The sequence below is a fragment of the Amphiura filiformis genome, chromosome 17 (genome assembly GCF_039555335.1).
Source record: "Amphiura filiformis chromosome 17, Afil_fr2py, whole genome shotgun sequence".
Taxonomy (NCBI): domain Eukaryota; kingdom Metazoa; phylum Echinodermata; class Ophiuroidea; order Amphilepidida; family Amphiuridae; genus Amphiura; species Amphiura filiformis.
Window position 1 is genome coordinate 6,368,504 of NC_092644.1, and position 16,373 is coordinate 6,384,876.

The following is a 16,373-nucleotide window of genomic DNA, read 5'->3' on the forward strand; positions in this document are numbered from 1 at the left end:
AAACGCTCATACCCCACCCCTTAATCGAAAATGAAATGTGGTAAAATAATTGGTCAAAAGAAATGCACACTACTACGGGAAACAATATTGGTTTTTAACCTAATTTGCAGCATCAAAATTGGGCTATTCCATTCAAAATCCACACTCCCACTGTGGAAGATTTTGGAAATACCTGCTACAGGGGGAGTATGAATTTCAAATGGAATGAGCACATTATGCAGCTCCATTTCAATTTCATACTCCCCCTGTGTTAGATATTTCCAAAATCATACACAGAGGTACACGTAGTGTGGATTTTAAATGGAATAGCCCAATACACTGGGGCTTGTGAGCAACATCTATAACATCTCATCTTAATGTGATACTTCCTGTATATTCTTTACTCTCTCGTTTCAGGTACAATCCCGCAGGTCAACTCTTTACATTTGTTCTGACAAATATAGACAATATGCAGAGGTTTGGCTTCTGCAGGCATCCACCTGGAGCTAGATCCTGTCTATGCTTTTTTAGGTAAGTCAGGGCTACAAAATCCACAGTGTCCACCACGGTTCCCAGAAAAATTTAAAAGAGTCGCAGAAAAAAAATCAAGACAGAATATCCTTAGATCTTACCATTTTTCTGTAGCTCTGAAAATTTTCTGGGAACACCATCACTCTTTAAAAATATAAGTCTGCTAAACATGCAATGCCTAAGCAAAGTCAACAAAATGCTTATTTTTGCCTCAAAAAACTGCATCAAACAAAAGAACTTTCAGGGGTGTATCCTCTGGAACCCCACCATGGTTTTGCAGGGACTGTCTTTTGAAGAGAGCGAGAGCAATCACTCTCTTCTGCTTTCCTTAATCTGATTTTGCATTTATACCAATCACATCAATCATGATTGCAGACGACTATTATAATATTTATAAAGGCCATAAAATATATTTTTAGAGAATTCATTGCTATCAATAATTATTGCTTTGAATTAGATCATGATTGAGACAGGTTAATTAACCCCCTGAGCACTACCTACCGATCTAACATTGCCTCTGATTGGTTGGCAGGTAGTTCTCATGGGGTTAATAAGCAAAACAATAGATCCAGTTGGTAGGATATGATTGGTTGATGCATTCTTGTGACAGGCAAGTTGCGTTACGGTGGTACTACACCCCCTGATAAATTTTGTGACTACACACTGGTAACAAAAGTTATGTATATTATAGTGGCGAGAAATCCAATTACTTCACTGAAATTTCAGTGATTCAAGACAAGTAGTTCATTATATATGTTAAGAAATGAGGTACATTCTAGGGTTACCACTTTTCTTATCATAAAATATCGTACCGCTTGTCTTGAGTCACTGAAATTCCAGTGTAGTAACTGGATTCCTTGCATAACTTGTTACCAGTGTGTTATTATTTTTGGAGAAAAATGCAAAAATAGTCGCAAATTTATCAAGGGGTGTAGTACCACCTTAAGAACCAACTTTTTCTTTTTTGTGATTATCATGATTTTTACTCCCCAAATATTTTAAAAACAAAGAAATTGCATTTATTTTGTTTGTTTTTTCTCCGTTATTTACCATGGTTTGAAATATTCTACAAGATCTTGAACACTATAGCTTCAAGGGGTGTAGTACCACCTTAAGAACCAACTTTTCTTTTTGTGATTATCATGATTTTTACTCCCAAATATTTTAAAAACATAAAGAAATTGCATTTATTTGTTGTGTTTTTTCCCTCAGTTATTTACCATGGTTTGAAATATTCTACAAGATCTTGAACACTATAGCTTCAAGGGGTGTAGTACCACCTTAAGAACCAACTTTTCTTTTTGTGATTATCATGATTTTTACTCCCAAATATTTTAAAAACATAAAGAAATTGCATTTATTTGTTGTGTTTTTTCCCTCAGTTATTTACCATGGTTTGAAATATTCTACAAGATCTTGAACACTATAGCTGAACTAAAACATAGTGACCAAGTGAGTACCATAATGCGCTTGCAATATTAAAATTAAGGGGGCACACAGGATCACTCAAAGTCGGAAATTTTAAACATTATTTTGTGTTGTATTTTTAAAAGTAATGATGATAAGTACATAAAAGTATACATTTTCAGAAAGGAAATGACACAAGGAATCCAACTAGCACGGCAGATTTCTGCAAAATGAGCAGTTTTTGAGAAAAGCGTCAAAATTGATTTTCCATGCCAATTTTTTTCGGTCCGCCATAACAACTTACCCAAAATATCAAAATGGATGAAAATTGCATATTTGTGTTCTAAAGACACGCATCTAGAAAGTGTTTTCTTAAATTTTTGAATTTTTTCTTCGTTTTAAAAATATGGGTCAAAAAAGATCAAAATTTGACTTTTTTTCAATTTTGACCAAAATTTGAGATAATTTAAGGTATATTTTCAAAACGAAGAAAAAATTCATAAATTTGAGAAAACACTTTCTAGATTTGTGTCTTTAGAACACAGATATGCCATTTTTGTCAATTTTGATATTTAGGGTAAGTTGTTATGGCGACCGCATGGAAAATCAATTTTAGCGCTTTTCTCAAAAAGTGCTCATTTTTGCAGAAATCTGTCGTGCTAGTTGGATTCCTTGCATCATTTCCTTTCTGAAAATGTATACTTTTATGTACTTATCATCATTACTTTTAAAAATACAACACAAAACAATGTCTAAAATTTGCCACTTTGAGTGATCCTGTGTGCCCCCTTAAATGTATTAGAATCCTAAAAATATAGTTAGTGTTCAGCTAAATGTAGTTAGTGTTCAACTATAATAGCTGAACACACTAACTATAGACCACTTGACATCACTGTTTATCAACAAAGGCGAGGGACTCGTCTATCGATATGCTCGAACGAGCCGCTACACTGTTCAATGGCTTTCCTGTACTATATGAAATGTGGCGGGCGATTTAAAATGCATGTGCCCTTAGCAGACTACGATCGCGTCACGCACACTGCAGGGCAAAGAACAATTGAAATTGCCATAATGCGCGCGCATACTGCCGGGCAATGACGTCAGATGCCAAGTGGTCTATATTTTAGGATATCTTGCTGACTTGGATGTCAAAATGTCAATAAAAATGTTGTAATAAGAAATCAGAAATGCATTTTTGAAATGAAATTTTGTTTTATTATAAACATTTTACATGTTTAAATTTTTCAAATGTCCAAAGTTTTAAGCTCAAGTTTCAAAGCTTTCGATAACAGGGTATGCCATCTTGATCACAGGTGCTTTCCAGGCTCACTGCATCTCCCGCTGGAACTGGTAGTCCCGTTCCTAACAATGTGATGTGTGCTTAATCAGTGAGCCATATATGTGATCAAGACAATACATGTTCATGGTTTTGTCTCCCCCTCGGCGAAATCATATTGCTTCACAGATCTTCCTGGTATACTGATTAGAGTCTTTGTCTATGATTTTCACCCCTCCTAGTCAATAACATAGTTTTCTTTACATGTTTTTAGTACTTACTGAACATTTGCAAAATGTCACCAAAAATATTGAAGTATTGTACATATATTTTTGTTATTACAGGACGAAACAGCATTGAAAATAATAAAGCAGCTTTATAATTCAGCAATACCAGAGCCTAAGAAATTGCTCACAGTGTCAGTAGCCGATAATGGCAGGTCAACAGTAAGTAGTATCCGCTCGGTTTTTATTTTATACCGTAAAGATTCGCCAAATGGCGCTGTTTGCTCCCTTGACATAAGTAGAATTTTAGGCACAACCTAAAAGTGCCCTCCTGTAAAATTCCCACCAGCAAATAAGGGCACAGAACCTTAATTCTTGTTAGGATTTCAGTGGAGGGAGCTCTATATTTACTCAAGAAATTTACTCCCAAGTGCACCATTAAGCGAATCTTTCGGTATCCTGCTATGGGGTGTTCTAACAAAATTGGTCACATTAAGTGAGATCTTAAAACCTTTGTCACCACAGATGGAAATCTGCCATATTGAATTGACATGCATGGTAACTAAAATAAAATAAAGGCCAATTGGTGTCTTTGAGCTCAAGAGTTACAAAGATTGAAGCATGTAGCGCTTATCAGCACGATGCATTACACATATAATGTAGGTTGCAAATTTTTTTTTATTGAGTGCAATATATTGTATCACACAAAAATAAGCATTTCAATATTATTATAATTTTGGCAGGGATTGATTAATTTGACTGATTTGACTTAACACAGACCGAGTGTGATCCCGATCAGCAAAATGTACGCACACGCACATCTGTGCATACAATATATATTTATATATTGTAGTCATCCGGGTACTTCCAAGACACTATGTGATACACAGATATATCATACCACTCGGAAGGGTGATATAAATAATAATTTGTATCACTTGTTGAGAGAGAACTTCTATATTAGATAGAACAGTGCACACATGTTGGGATGTTATGCATCTAATGTACAAGGCCCAATAACATTTCAAATTGGTTGGCATGATCTGCATCACATTTCAGTGTTTTCTTCATTTGACAGGAAATGCATTTCAGTACACCAGATCCAAAGAGCTTACCCAGGATTCCAGAAAGTGTAAGTATTAAAGTTTTTGTCAGAGAAGAACGGCACCTCGTTTACATTTTGAGAGTGTGCAGAGCGTATACACGGAAGTGGGGTTCTGATTGGCTGAATCAATCGCGTGACAATCAGAGCAACAGACCGATAATCCGATTGTCCGATTGTGCGTCAGATCGTTGGTCGGGGCAGATCGGTGCCCTTGAAGAGAACACAAGGCTTCGCGTATGTCGCTCATTAACAGGGCGCTCGCGTAAATCTGAGCAAGAGACTGCCGTCCTCCTCTGAAACCCAGTGTAATGTTCAGTAATGTGTTTTGTGTTTTTGCAATAATCATATCTTTTCTATGTGACCCAATCGAGGGAAATGAGAACAATGGCGCCAGATTAAGAGTCTAGAGGTTTATACTTGTTGGTAGTAGACATTAAAGAAAAGTTTAAAACTATTCAACAACACTCACATTTTTGGCAGAATTATTTCAGTGTGTGATTATAGCGGTGTGATTCTGGTGAATGACTGATGTATGACCTTTACTTCTTGACAATGTCCTTTTTTGATATTTTGGAAGGTATTTCTAGTAAAGTGTCATAGATTTTGGAAAGTTTTTGGCCCCTGTCCCTATTAAGGGTAGAGCTGGTCTCTTTGTGAAATACTAAGAAATTCTCCATAGTGGATTGTCATACTTAAATCATAATTGTTTTGTTTCAATTTCAGAGAAATTTCATGGAATTCTTTAGTGCAGTTAATCCATCCAATATGATGATCCTTTTTGTGAGGTAAGGTGTGAAATTGTACTAGTGAAAAATAAGCATATATCTCCCTTCCTGTGGGAGCCGGCATTCTTAAATGCTTGGATGGTAACAGACTCGCTGTGGAGAAGGTGTAGCGATCCCCCTATAGCAACATTACATGGAGGAGTCTGGCCCAATCGGCAATGAAAGAGAGATGGGCACTCCGATTACTGTTTATACAGGATCGTCTCCTTTACCTTTACCTCCCTACCTTCCGATCAGCATAGTGAGAGACGTTTATAATGAATTAAAAATATAGCAAATGACTTTATGTAAAGCTTGGGCAAACTGACCCGCTCTGATAAAACCAGGAACAAGCCGTATTTTTAACATTTCATGATTTGAATAAAAATGTAAGCACTAGACAATAAGATTTCACACCACCAAATAGAATTATATGGTTGTGCGTCATTAATTTCACTTATCAGAAAAACCAATTTAAGCATTAAAATGAGCAGAAATTTGCATAATTTTAGCCAAATTTGGATTGGTCATGATTAGTAATATTAATTCCTGCAAGTGTACCACAGATGGGAGAGATCGAATAACTTTTAATGATTTTAAGCAGCCTTTTCTTTACAGAAACACTAGCATGGTTTTGCCTGTAAAATAGGCAATTCCCAGATATTGTAGACTTCGAGGGCCAGTTATAAAAATTTAAGACGGTCAACCTATATTTTTTCCCAGCCAGAGGGACCAGGCAAGGGCTGATTTCAACCATCATAGCTGTCGCTTAAAACTGAGTCGCTCCTGTGAAGAAAAAATGATGTTTTCTTAAGGCAAATTTAGCACATATCTCTATGGGACTCTGATTTGGTGGTGTGAGATCATAAGCTTTAAAATAATACCAAAATTATATACATATCATCAATACTTTTCAAGATATGGGTAATTTTGTAAATGATACCTTGATATTTTTGCCAAATTGTATTCTGAGTAATGGGGCAATTAGTTTCCTGCCTTGCACAGGATTGAATATGGATTATCATAGTTTAACTGTTATTTATTGATTAAATCAATCTCTTTTTGGGCGAAAATCGCGAAGCGATTTTCGACCCATATTGCGCTGGGTTTTGTTCTACTTACTTCTTCACGGCGTTTCAGAATAAAAATGAAATATGCGTGCTGTGTATGTAATCAGGAAACTACAGAGGCGATAGTGTCCATTTAAATTTGTCATTACTACTTCATGTTGATATTCAAACAGTGCTATAAAGTTGTCTTACCAAGGAATATGTTTGTATTAAAAGAAATAATTGTTTTACAACTTCCATGAACTAGCATTACTTTTATGCAAATCAGAAAATTGCAACAGATATTTTCATTTCTCTCAGACTGAGCAGTATTGCCAGATTATGCATACAGTTGGGCTACATTATAATAGCCTCATTATAGTTTTATTGATACTGGCAAAATACTTGCTTGCATGTGCTTGTTGTTTTACCATAGCGTATAGAATATGTTAATGATACTTGGCCTTCACTTGGCTCTGCTGATGTAACATCAGTAACGCCCTCACTCAGGCTTGCTGGTTTAACGAGAATCCTTTAATCGGTGTAAATGAATAAGTGGAGCTAAAAGGCGCCAAGGTACCATTCGGAAGTAAATTATTATACATGTACCGTGCCAATTGGACTTTCTGAAGGGGGGGTTAAGATGAGCTGTAAATCTGTGTATATACTAGATAGAGAGACCTGATACTGCTAATAGGCCTAATATCTGGGTAAACGTGGAAGTTAACTAAAGAACGTCATTTATATTATGACACATTTAAAGCTAAAGACAAAAATGACATGTGAAAATGTTATTCTGATGGCATTTATTGTTAGAACACGGAGATAAAATAGCATTGAATTGTTAGAAGATTTATGCACTTCTCACAACACACGCATCATGGTCATCATGATATCAGGTAAATTACATTTGATCACGCACTAAAAACTTCACACTGTGGAAAGGACATTTACAACCATGCATGACTCATAGATGGATTGATATGAATATTTAGTAGGTACCGAGATTACCCAATCAGCGCACAATGCCAGTAATTGATCACGCAGCAAGTACCATCATGATAATGCACTACTGTTACGTCATGCGTGATTTTCGTTGATAGAGCACGGTGATTTCCGGTAAATGATAGACACCTAAATATGGTAATTTTGCAAACATCTATTGATTTTATTGGTTGAAATTGCACACGTGTTGTTTTGTTTACATGGCCTTTAAATGAGACCGGTTCACAAAATATTTTTTTAAGCACGGGAAAGGAATATAGCGGGTTCATTAAAAATATTGGTTCCCAGTGTTGCACAGTGGCTAGGTGACCGTGTTATGGCTATGTAATTACCAGTTGCTCGGGTTAATATCAGTTGGAAGATGAGTTAGTAAAATAGTAATATTGCACAGTAATAAATTATAAAATACACCTAGTTTTGAGAAGCCGAAGGGTCGAGGTAACAGCTGAATGTGGTGCTGAAGATAGACGATCGCGCTAAGGGGTGGTGCAATAATTATGTGTACCCGGGGTGAATTATAGGGGGGGCAAAGATTTTTTGCAGGCCAAAAGGGGGGGCAAGCATTTTTGGCAGGTCGAAGGGGGGGGCAAGCAATTTTGGGCACAGATATTTTGGGCACCGTTTCTATATTACGCCCTAAAAAGGCATAGGAAAACGTTACGAACACGTTGAAATATGCCAAATTTCCTGCTCGCTGCACTCGCATTATATGTTAAGACAATTTAAGGTTTTAAATTGGGTTCCCCAAAATCTTGCATGTGTAAGGGGGGGCAAAGATTTTTGGCACGTCAAAAGGGGGGGCAAAGGTTTTTGGCACGTCGAAAGGGGGGCAAAGGTTTTTGGCACGGCCCAAGGGGGGGGGAGCGATTTTGGCAGACCATTTTGAGAATTCACCCCGGGGTACACATAATTATTGCACCACCCATAAGTGTGTTAAATCGGGTGAAGTTTTTGGGTCCCTATACGTGCTCTGTGTGTTGCTGTGTGAGTGGGCCAAACATGGCTGAGGCAATTAGTGGAAGATGTCCACCTAGTTTTCGTAACACTTGACTTTCATTTACCTGTGTTTTCATTGGTCAATAATCTAATGACATTCATATTTTGTTATGGATATGACTGATGCACATAAACTTATTTACATAATAATGTCAACGTAATAACTACTGTGTTATGATGGTGCTTTTATGTTATCTCGATCTTTATAAGATTCTTTTTCCAGTAGGCCTATTATTAAAATTACAAAACTACATTGCATGTGTCTGTAGTAATTATTTCTGTTTCTTTTGAACCACCCTTTTGACAACAATTGCCTATCAAGAATTATGCAGTGTGTTTTTACTACATGCCCTACTTGTCATTTGACAAATACAAACATGCTTATTATGAACAATCCCATTTATAAAAACAGTTCGAATAAAATAACTACACCTTTATCTTGGCACTTCCTCAGTGGCTCGCCCTGTTCCTTTTTAAAGGAATTTTTATTAATAAGTACATTCAAGGATTTGAAAGTCCACTTTGTCCCACAGTCAAATACCATGAAATTAAGAATTCCAAAATTTGATATTTTTTTTATGGGAATGTCATCTGTAAAGGCCTATAACTCAAAAACATGTCTGGCGACTTGTTCCTGGTTTTGTTGGAACTGGTCACATATGTGGCACGGTCCATGGAGGTAATGGGTGCTACGCATTCTGCACAAGAATTGTTATTATACTTGTTATTGAAGTAGCAGCATTGTGTGTAAATATTATTTGTATAATTATGTTACTATTGTTTTATCACAGTTTACTCTATGAAAGGCGAGTACTTATCACATCAGAGAAGTTGAGCAGGGTAAGTACAATGCCAATCAGGGATCCAATCGTGTTTCACTGTTGTTGATGCATCATCTGCATGGTTCACTTCGTAAGCAAAGTAAACCACGCAGACACAAGTTGTTAAAAAGGTGCTGAACAACAGTGAAACATGATTGAATACCTTTCAGCAACAAAAGCAAGCTAAAGATCATCTTATTCACATGATTATTTCATGAGGAATGTCAGTTTGTAATTTGCCACTCAACCTTACAAAAAGATTGGTGATTTCTCACTTGATACCTGCAATAAACCTACAGAATAAAACAGCAGTGTTTAGCCGCTTCCTCCATAATCAGTCCAAGAGAACACCAAATATGGATCAGGAGTATTACATAATAATACCCTGCTATGACAATAGCTGCACTAGGTTAATCGTATAATCTCCTTATGTGGTTAGCATGGCTGGGCCAGGAAATCCACAAGGTCAGCCAATGTATGTACATGTATTCGGTACATGTGCCATATCTTTACAATGGGTGATAAATTTCTGGTTTGTTTTATTTCAAAACGCAACAGTCGATATTCTAAAGCTTGGTCCAAATCCAAGAGAAGAACCAACTCTAGTAATTTATGTGGTTTCAAATTATATCGGCCGTTGCCTTTTTGATAGAAATGGTGTTTGTTGATGTGCACAGTTTCCCATTAGATCATAACATGCTGTTGTGCATCCAAGGTCAAAGGTCTTTTAATCCATATTTGGCGTTGTTCTGGGACTGATAATTCTGAAATCGATATGTAAGCGTGTATACGCACACAGGTTCCAGACATGACAAAATTTTAATGTGTTCTAGCACAACGCGTATGCACACTTCCATTAGCTTGCCTTAGTGTATACACTATTCGTAAAAGTGTGGATTCATCATAGATTAACAACGGTTGGCTCCTGTACAAAGGTATAGGAAGAGTTGTTGAATGAGATTTCAATGTAGTACAACATAGTTGATTTATGTTGAAGTCACTGTTTTGGACAAGGGCTGGCATGATGGAAGCATAAGAGTTTGAAAGAGCAATCAGTTGGTTGAATCCAGGACCTCTGATTGCAGGTGGAAGTATTTGTATTGACTGTCTATGCAGAAAGGACAGGAGAAATGGTAGATTACTTCATGAAATGAAATATGATATCTGTATTTTAATTAGCATTTGGTTAGAGTTATGAATGGATTAAGAAAATATAGGTAACTGCGCATATTTTCAGCTATTTTACAAGTCTTGGAAGTAATAATTTTAGCCTTAATATGTGATTTGCACCACAGCGATTTTTCAATTTTTTGGGTCAGTCAGGGAAGGGCAATCAAACCTCTTTTTTGGGGGGCCTTATAAGTAAACAAATTGGAAGATAAAAATGACAGGAATGCTGCTACAATGTCCTTGCATGAAAACAACAATTTGAATCATGCAAAGTATCATTTGATTTATGTGTTGAAAATTTATTACTTCACACAAATCTTTTAACAGGAATTTTGCAAGAATTGATTTGACCAAAATACTAACCCTAATGTGTGGTACGATATTCTTGTCGCTTCAGTTAACAGCCTGTGTACACGGTGCAGCGTCATTACTCTATCCATTATTCTGGCAACATATCTATACACCTGTACTGCCTGCTCATCTTATAGATTACTGCTGTGCACCTATGCCATTCCTAGTGGGTGTACATTCATCATTTATGAAGGTAAGAAAGTTATGCAAATATTACCAGCTTGACAGTTATAAACTTGTCCGACGGCGAACCTGCTAAAAACTCCCTATTTGTTATGAACTCCCGCACAGCGTCATCATCCCTATATCTTTGTGTCAAAAATTGCCGTGATAGTACGGCAAATCCTCTCGTTTTTCAAAAGCTATGCATGGCGATTTTGTTCGAGATAGGCCGAGCGACTCGGGCTAAGCATACCATTTACATGATATGAGATACCACAGAGCCTGCCATAGAGTTTCTATTCTATGATTTGCGCATGATCAGTACCACATATGGTGTTGCCATTATAGAAAATTCGATTTGTTGTCAGGTAAAACACAGGTTTTGTTTCCAATACACTCGAAAAGCAATAAACTAATTAGCTGGGGCCTTGCTGTTTGATGTGGATATATTTTACTGCATTTTATAAGTAAAGATTTTGAAATCAAAATTCAAAATTGTGATATATTCAACTGTTTGAGAAATGAATTATATAAAGGAACCCGTATAAGATCCAGATGCTGTGTCTATGTACAATGTACATTATCGACTTTCTTTATCTGCGTCAATAATAGAATATCGATTTCAATCGAATTGAATACATGTCTCCATTTTTTGAGTGTGTCACTGAGCGATCAAACGATCGATTTCTAGCCAATCAGATAGGCCTCCTTTTCTTGCGTTCGGTGAAGTTCGGTGAAATACCAATCGCCCGTCGCTCACCAATTGAGTATTAAGTTTATATTTATAACACTGGGTGTCGACACTGTGCTCCCATCATAAAAGCATATCCCACAATTTGAAATATACCAGTGTTTTGATTTGTTTTAGATTTTACAAAGCATCAAGAGAGATTAAGCTGCAAGTGTGCTATAAACAAATAATAATAGTGATAATGATAAGAATGATTATTAAATGGCTGCAACATAATTTTGATTCACTTAATTCAAGCATAACAATCGGCTATAACTGATAAATTTTCGAGCAATCACCTGATAAGTGAACAATCTGATTCTGATTGCCCAAACCACAGAGTACTACAGAATATGTACCACCAGTCACTGTGTATTGTATACGGTGAGTTCTCGCATATTCATAAGGGCCGATGGTTCGATCGTGCCGTGTCAAACAATCATCAGCCAGTGTTGCGGGCTTTCGTGATTACGCGATAGACCATGAAAATACGCGGTAATTGCGTAGCAGTCTCCCCTGTCGAATTTCTTGGAACAATCGGCCCTCATTATCGGATGATGCGGAGACTTTGACTGGTGGTACTTTCTCTGATTCTCTCTCCTCTGTGGTCCAAACATACTTAACTGGGACATAATTGAAGTACCGATTGAGGAGTTTTAATACAAAAATATACTACTAAAAAGTACTACTGACCAACAGAAGTAGTGGTCAAATTGTTAAAATCCTAGGAATAATGAAAGAAAACTGTTCAAATGTTAAAAGAGGAAGTGTTATTGCATATTCCAGTAATCTTATGTTGACATACCTTTTCGCATAATACAGAAAGTCCGGTCAATGCCACTAGATGAGGTGATCATATTGAATGTAGATACCAATGCAATAGAAGCACCATTTGATGACTTTGAAGAGTTACCTACAGAAGCAGTGAGTAAAAACATACGCAAGGTTGTAGTCTCAATTCCAGAAAAAATACAGCACCAAGTTTTTTAGATTGAAAAAAGTTTTGCCAAATGAAACATAGCAAAATATCCTAATTGTTTAGAATTAACTGGCAATAAAAGTCAACTCTTTTATCACCAATGATCAAAATTAACATAAAATATTGATGAGCAAAGTGATAGCCTATACTCAAAATTTTGACTGCTTAGATTTGTGCTGAGTGATTGGAATGGTATGCAAAATTGCATGTTTTCATACCATTTTCCTATTAATTTGACTTTTATTGCCAGTTAGTCGTCATCGTCATCATCATCATCAAAGACAGGTGTGTGTTTTCCATTGGCACAACTGAGAAGTCAAACGCCAACGGAATGTCACCCCGTCTAGTACTCCTTGAAAACTGTGATCACCCAGGGGTCCATTTCACTAAACCTTTAACCCTTCGTTACTCAAGTAGCCATTCATAAGTTACTAATACCCTTTTACTCTATGTAGCTATACGAAGAGTCCCTGTAGTAAATCCCTATTACTTACGATTTACTACAAGAATCAGCGGAAGTCTAGGAAGACTAGTCTAGGAAGTGCACAAGCTGAAGGTACCGGAGCTGTCTTATAGAAAGAGAGGCTTTTCAATCTTCCATATCACATCAACAACATCCATGTCCAGAAGTGCAAATTCTTAATACTATAGTGCTATAATGAGACCTCCTGAAGTAGACAATTTATCAACAACAAAAAAGTTTATGATTAGTTATTGGTGTTATAAATATAGGTCTATTTGCTGATATAAGTGCTCTTATATTCAACTGATTTTGCCTCCTCTGCCCTATATTTACCATATTTTCTCCAAAATGTACTATTAGCCCTACATTTTTGTGAAACGTGGTGGGATGCCCTGATTTGACTACATACCGTATTCTCTCTAATTAAAACCCCAGGGCGTTGCATTTTCCAAAAGGGTTGCGTTAATTAGAATGATAATTCCCATTTAAACATCGCTATACTATGATCAGCTTGTAATATTATTCAGAATTATTCAGTTTTTGTTACAGCGCGAGTCAATAAAGCCCCAGCTTTAGGCGTTTATTAAAGGGGGCATGTAAATTAAGGATAATATGGTATTTAGTCGTTTACTACTATTATATGTTTAAGCCTAGATAATAAGCTTTTGTAATTGTTTGTTATTTTGTACATGTATGTTTGTTTATGCACGGCCCCAAGGAAGAACAACTTTTGTTGAATTGGGCTTTCCGTGTTGAAATAAAGTCTAATATATGATAACCGCATTATTACTGTACCTTTTTGTATGCGAACAGATACGCGAGCTGAAGAAGAACCTGAAGAACAGTTCAGCATGTGTGGGGGATGGTGTGGCAAGGTCATTCCTGAAAACACTGGTGTATCTGTTTGGGAGCTACAAAGAAGGCATGACTGTAACAAAGGTGACTTGTGACGTACTCTTGTGCATGATAATAATTGTGTTATGTGTGTGTGTGTTGTGTGTATGGGGTGCGTACATGTTTGCCGGCAAACGAGGACACACACAAGATTTTTCACTCTAAACTGCGGACATACCTCCAACCGAGGACTGTCCTCAGTCTCAAACTGCTGCAAAAGACCTCAAAATGCATGCTAAATGCATTTGAGCGATATTTGCTCAAAACCGCAGACTATACATGTAAAAACTGTAGTTCACAGTTGATAGCTAAAATTCCATTTCATATCATACACAAAAAAATCCGCTATTTTAGTCCACGGTTAGGCGATGAAATCACCACACACACATCCGCGGTTAGATAGCAATATACAGTGTCCGCGGTTGCCGGCAAACACACACTGGGTGTATGTGTTGAGTGTGTGTTTGTAAACACTGGCAAACAAGTACACATAGCTGAAGTAGCATTTTCTTTAAGCATTTTGTTGTAGGGGTATATTCAACTTTTTGTACCCTTTCAATTGTGAATTTTTCCTCCGAAGGGGTATAACACATTTCCCAGAGAGTTATTTTAACAATGTGTGTCTCAATTTCACTCGATTGTTGACCCCAATGGGTTTTTTTCGCCAGAATGCTCAAGAATACAAAAAGTGTGTGTGTGTGTGGGGAGGGGGAGAATAATTCTTCTCCATTCCCCCCTAATAAATACTATTATTACTACTGACTTGTGCCTCCACTAGGTTATCTATCACTACCACTGGAAGATATATTTTTTATATCAAAAACATTGAATATATGAACGCGGAAGATAAGTTTTTTGTAATTCTTCGACTTTGCACTTTGCATTTGAAGGGGTACAGAAAGTGTGTTAAGGTTAGCGACTATTTTTAACTGTTGCAATTTAGTGGTTCACAGCATCTTGCAAATGGTGGTGAGCTTTGGCAAAAATTGCATTGATCATTTCATAGCGAGTGTGTAAAAGAATTCAAATATCACAGATACTTTTGTAGGTCCTATGGTTCTTGAGTTATGTTGTAAAGAGGGCTGAAACAACAACACTTTTGTAAAACGTACATAACTCATTCACAACAATAAATCAAGCAAGTTTTCAAAGTATATGATTTGTAGAATGAACTTTTGCAAAACATCAAAGTGTTATTTTTCAATAATATATTGATTTAGATAATGAAAATCAAGTTTTTGGCTACTTCGACCAACAATAACGAGTATACCCTTAACATGTAAATATGTATGAAACCAGAGCGGAAGCACAGGAATGTCTACAGTTGCTGAACAGTGCTACTAGATAAGAATTCATTGTAAGAGTCCACACTTGGATAATTAAAAACTTAACCCTCTTCACGCGGGCGTCGACTGCAGACGACGTATATAGTTTCAAATTTTCTGTAAAATTTCAGAATTGTAGCTTTTCATGACCATATTTGGAATCAGCTTGAACAATGCATTCAAATGAGTACAAACAAGCCTAGTATTGGTTCAGTGGCTCTTAATATACTGTTGATATTTTGGGAAAATATCTCAGCAGACTCGGCCAGCACTTACGGGTGGTCTTAACCCTGGAATTGTGTAAACTTTGGGGTCAAATAACTTCTAAATTGTTGGTCTAAAGTACTTTAAAGTACACACCTTTAGAATAGAAATGATTTGATGAATCCATATGTGAGGTCAAATTTGGGCAAAAATGCTTAGTTTTTAAAAACTAGATAAAAACATCTAGGACCCGTTCTTTAATTTTTTTGAATTTTGATCAACTGCACGTAAGATATTTGAAATTTGGGTAAAAATCAGGCTTTTTATGATTTTTGGGCAAAATCGAGCATTTTTTAACCACTTTTGGTGCCAATTTCTCAAAGTTGGTCAAAATACCTCATTTTCTTCCCTGCCGACTTTGCGCTCATTTTGTTAACAGTTCTCTTTATGATTATCCATGTCTATTGGTTTAAACTGGGTAGGTCATCTATACAGACTCCCAGAAGAAACTCCAGCACATGCGCAATGGCAACATAGGTTTAGATACAATATTTAGCTAAGTTTCAACTCTTTGTTTGCTTACTGGGATTGTATTTACAAAACCCACCTACGATATCGGGAGTGGTTTGATTTGCATCTACTTATGAACGGCACATCATTGGTAGCTGTCATTGCATAATGGATATCCACAAGTGGTAGTAATCAGACCAAAACTAATTGATGCAACAGATTCAACTCTGCATTGTTTAGTGTGGCTTAAATTTAACATTTATCCGAGAGAAATGCGACATCATAGCAATCATAAGGAATATTACCATCTCGCTAGACATACCTGAGGAATTGGTTGGTATCGTACAACTTAGTAAGCAAACAAATTATGCCAAATGAAATTTTCATGACCATATTTGGAATTAGCATGAATCTTGACATTTATCTGA

General features: G+C 36.6%; 1 protein-coding gene across 6 annotated transcripts in view; it reads left to right on the plus strand.

Moving 5' to 3' along the window:
- The window catches only part of LOC140136877 (DENN domain-containing protein 1A-like), a 147,806-nt gene that overhangs the window by 39,781 nt on the left and 91,652 nt on the right, over positions 1-16,373 (plus strand). For all 6 annotated transcript variants that reach the window (XM_072158480.1, XM_072158485.1, XM_072158482.1 and 3 more), the window contains 9 exons: positions 397-510; positions 1,893-1,962; positions 3,538-3,639; positions 4,496-4,549; positions 5,246-5,307; positions 9,128-9,176; positions 10,725-10,871; positions 12,393-12,494; positions 13,826-13,951. In XM_072158480.1, coding sequence (XP_072014581.1) covers positions 397-510; positions 1,893-1,962; positions 3,538-3,639; positions 4,496-4,549; positions 5,246-5,307; positions 9,128-9,176; positions 10,725-10,871; positions 12,393-12,494; positions 13,826-13,951 — 826 coding nt within the window. The remainder of the gene's footprint in view (positions 1-396; positions 511-1,892; positions 1,963-3,537; positions 3,640-4,495; positions 4,550-5,245; positions 5,308-9,127; positions 9,177-10,724; positions 10,872-12,392; positions 12,495-13,825; positions 13,952-16,373) is intronic.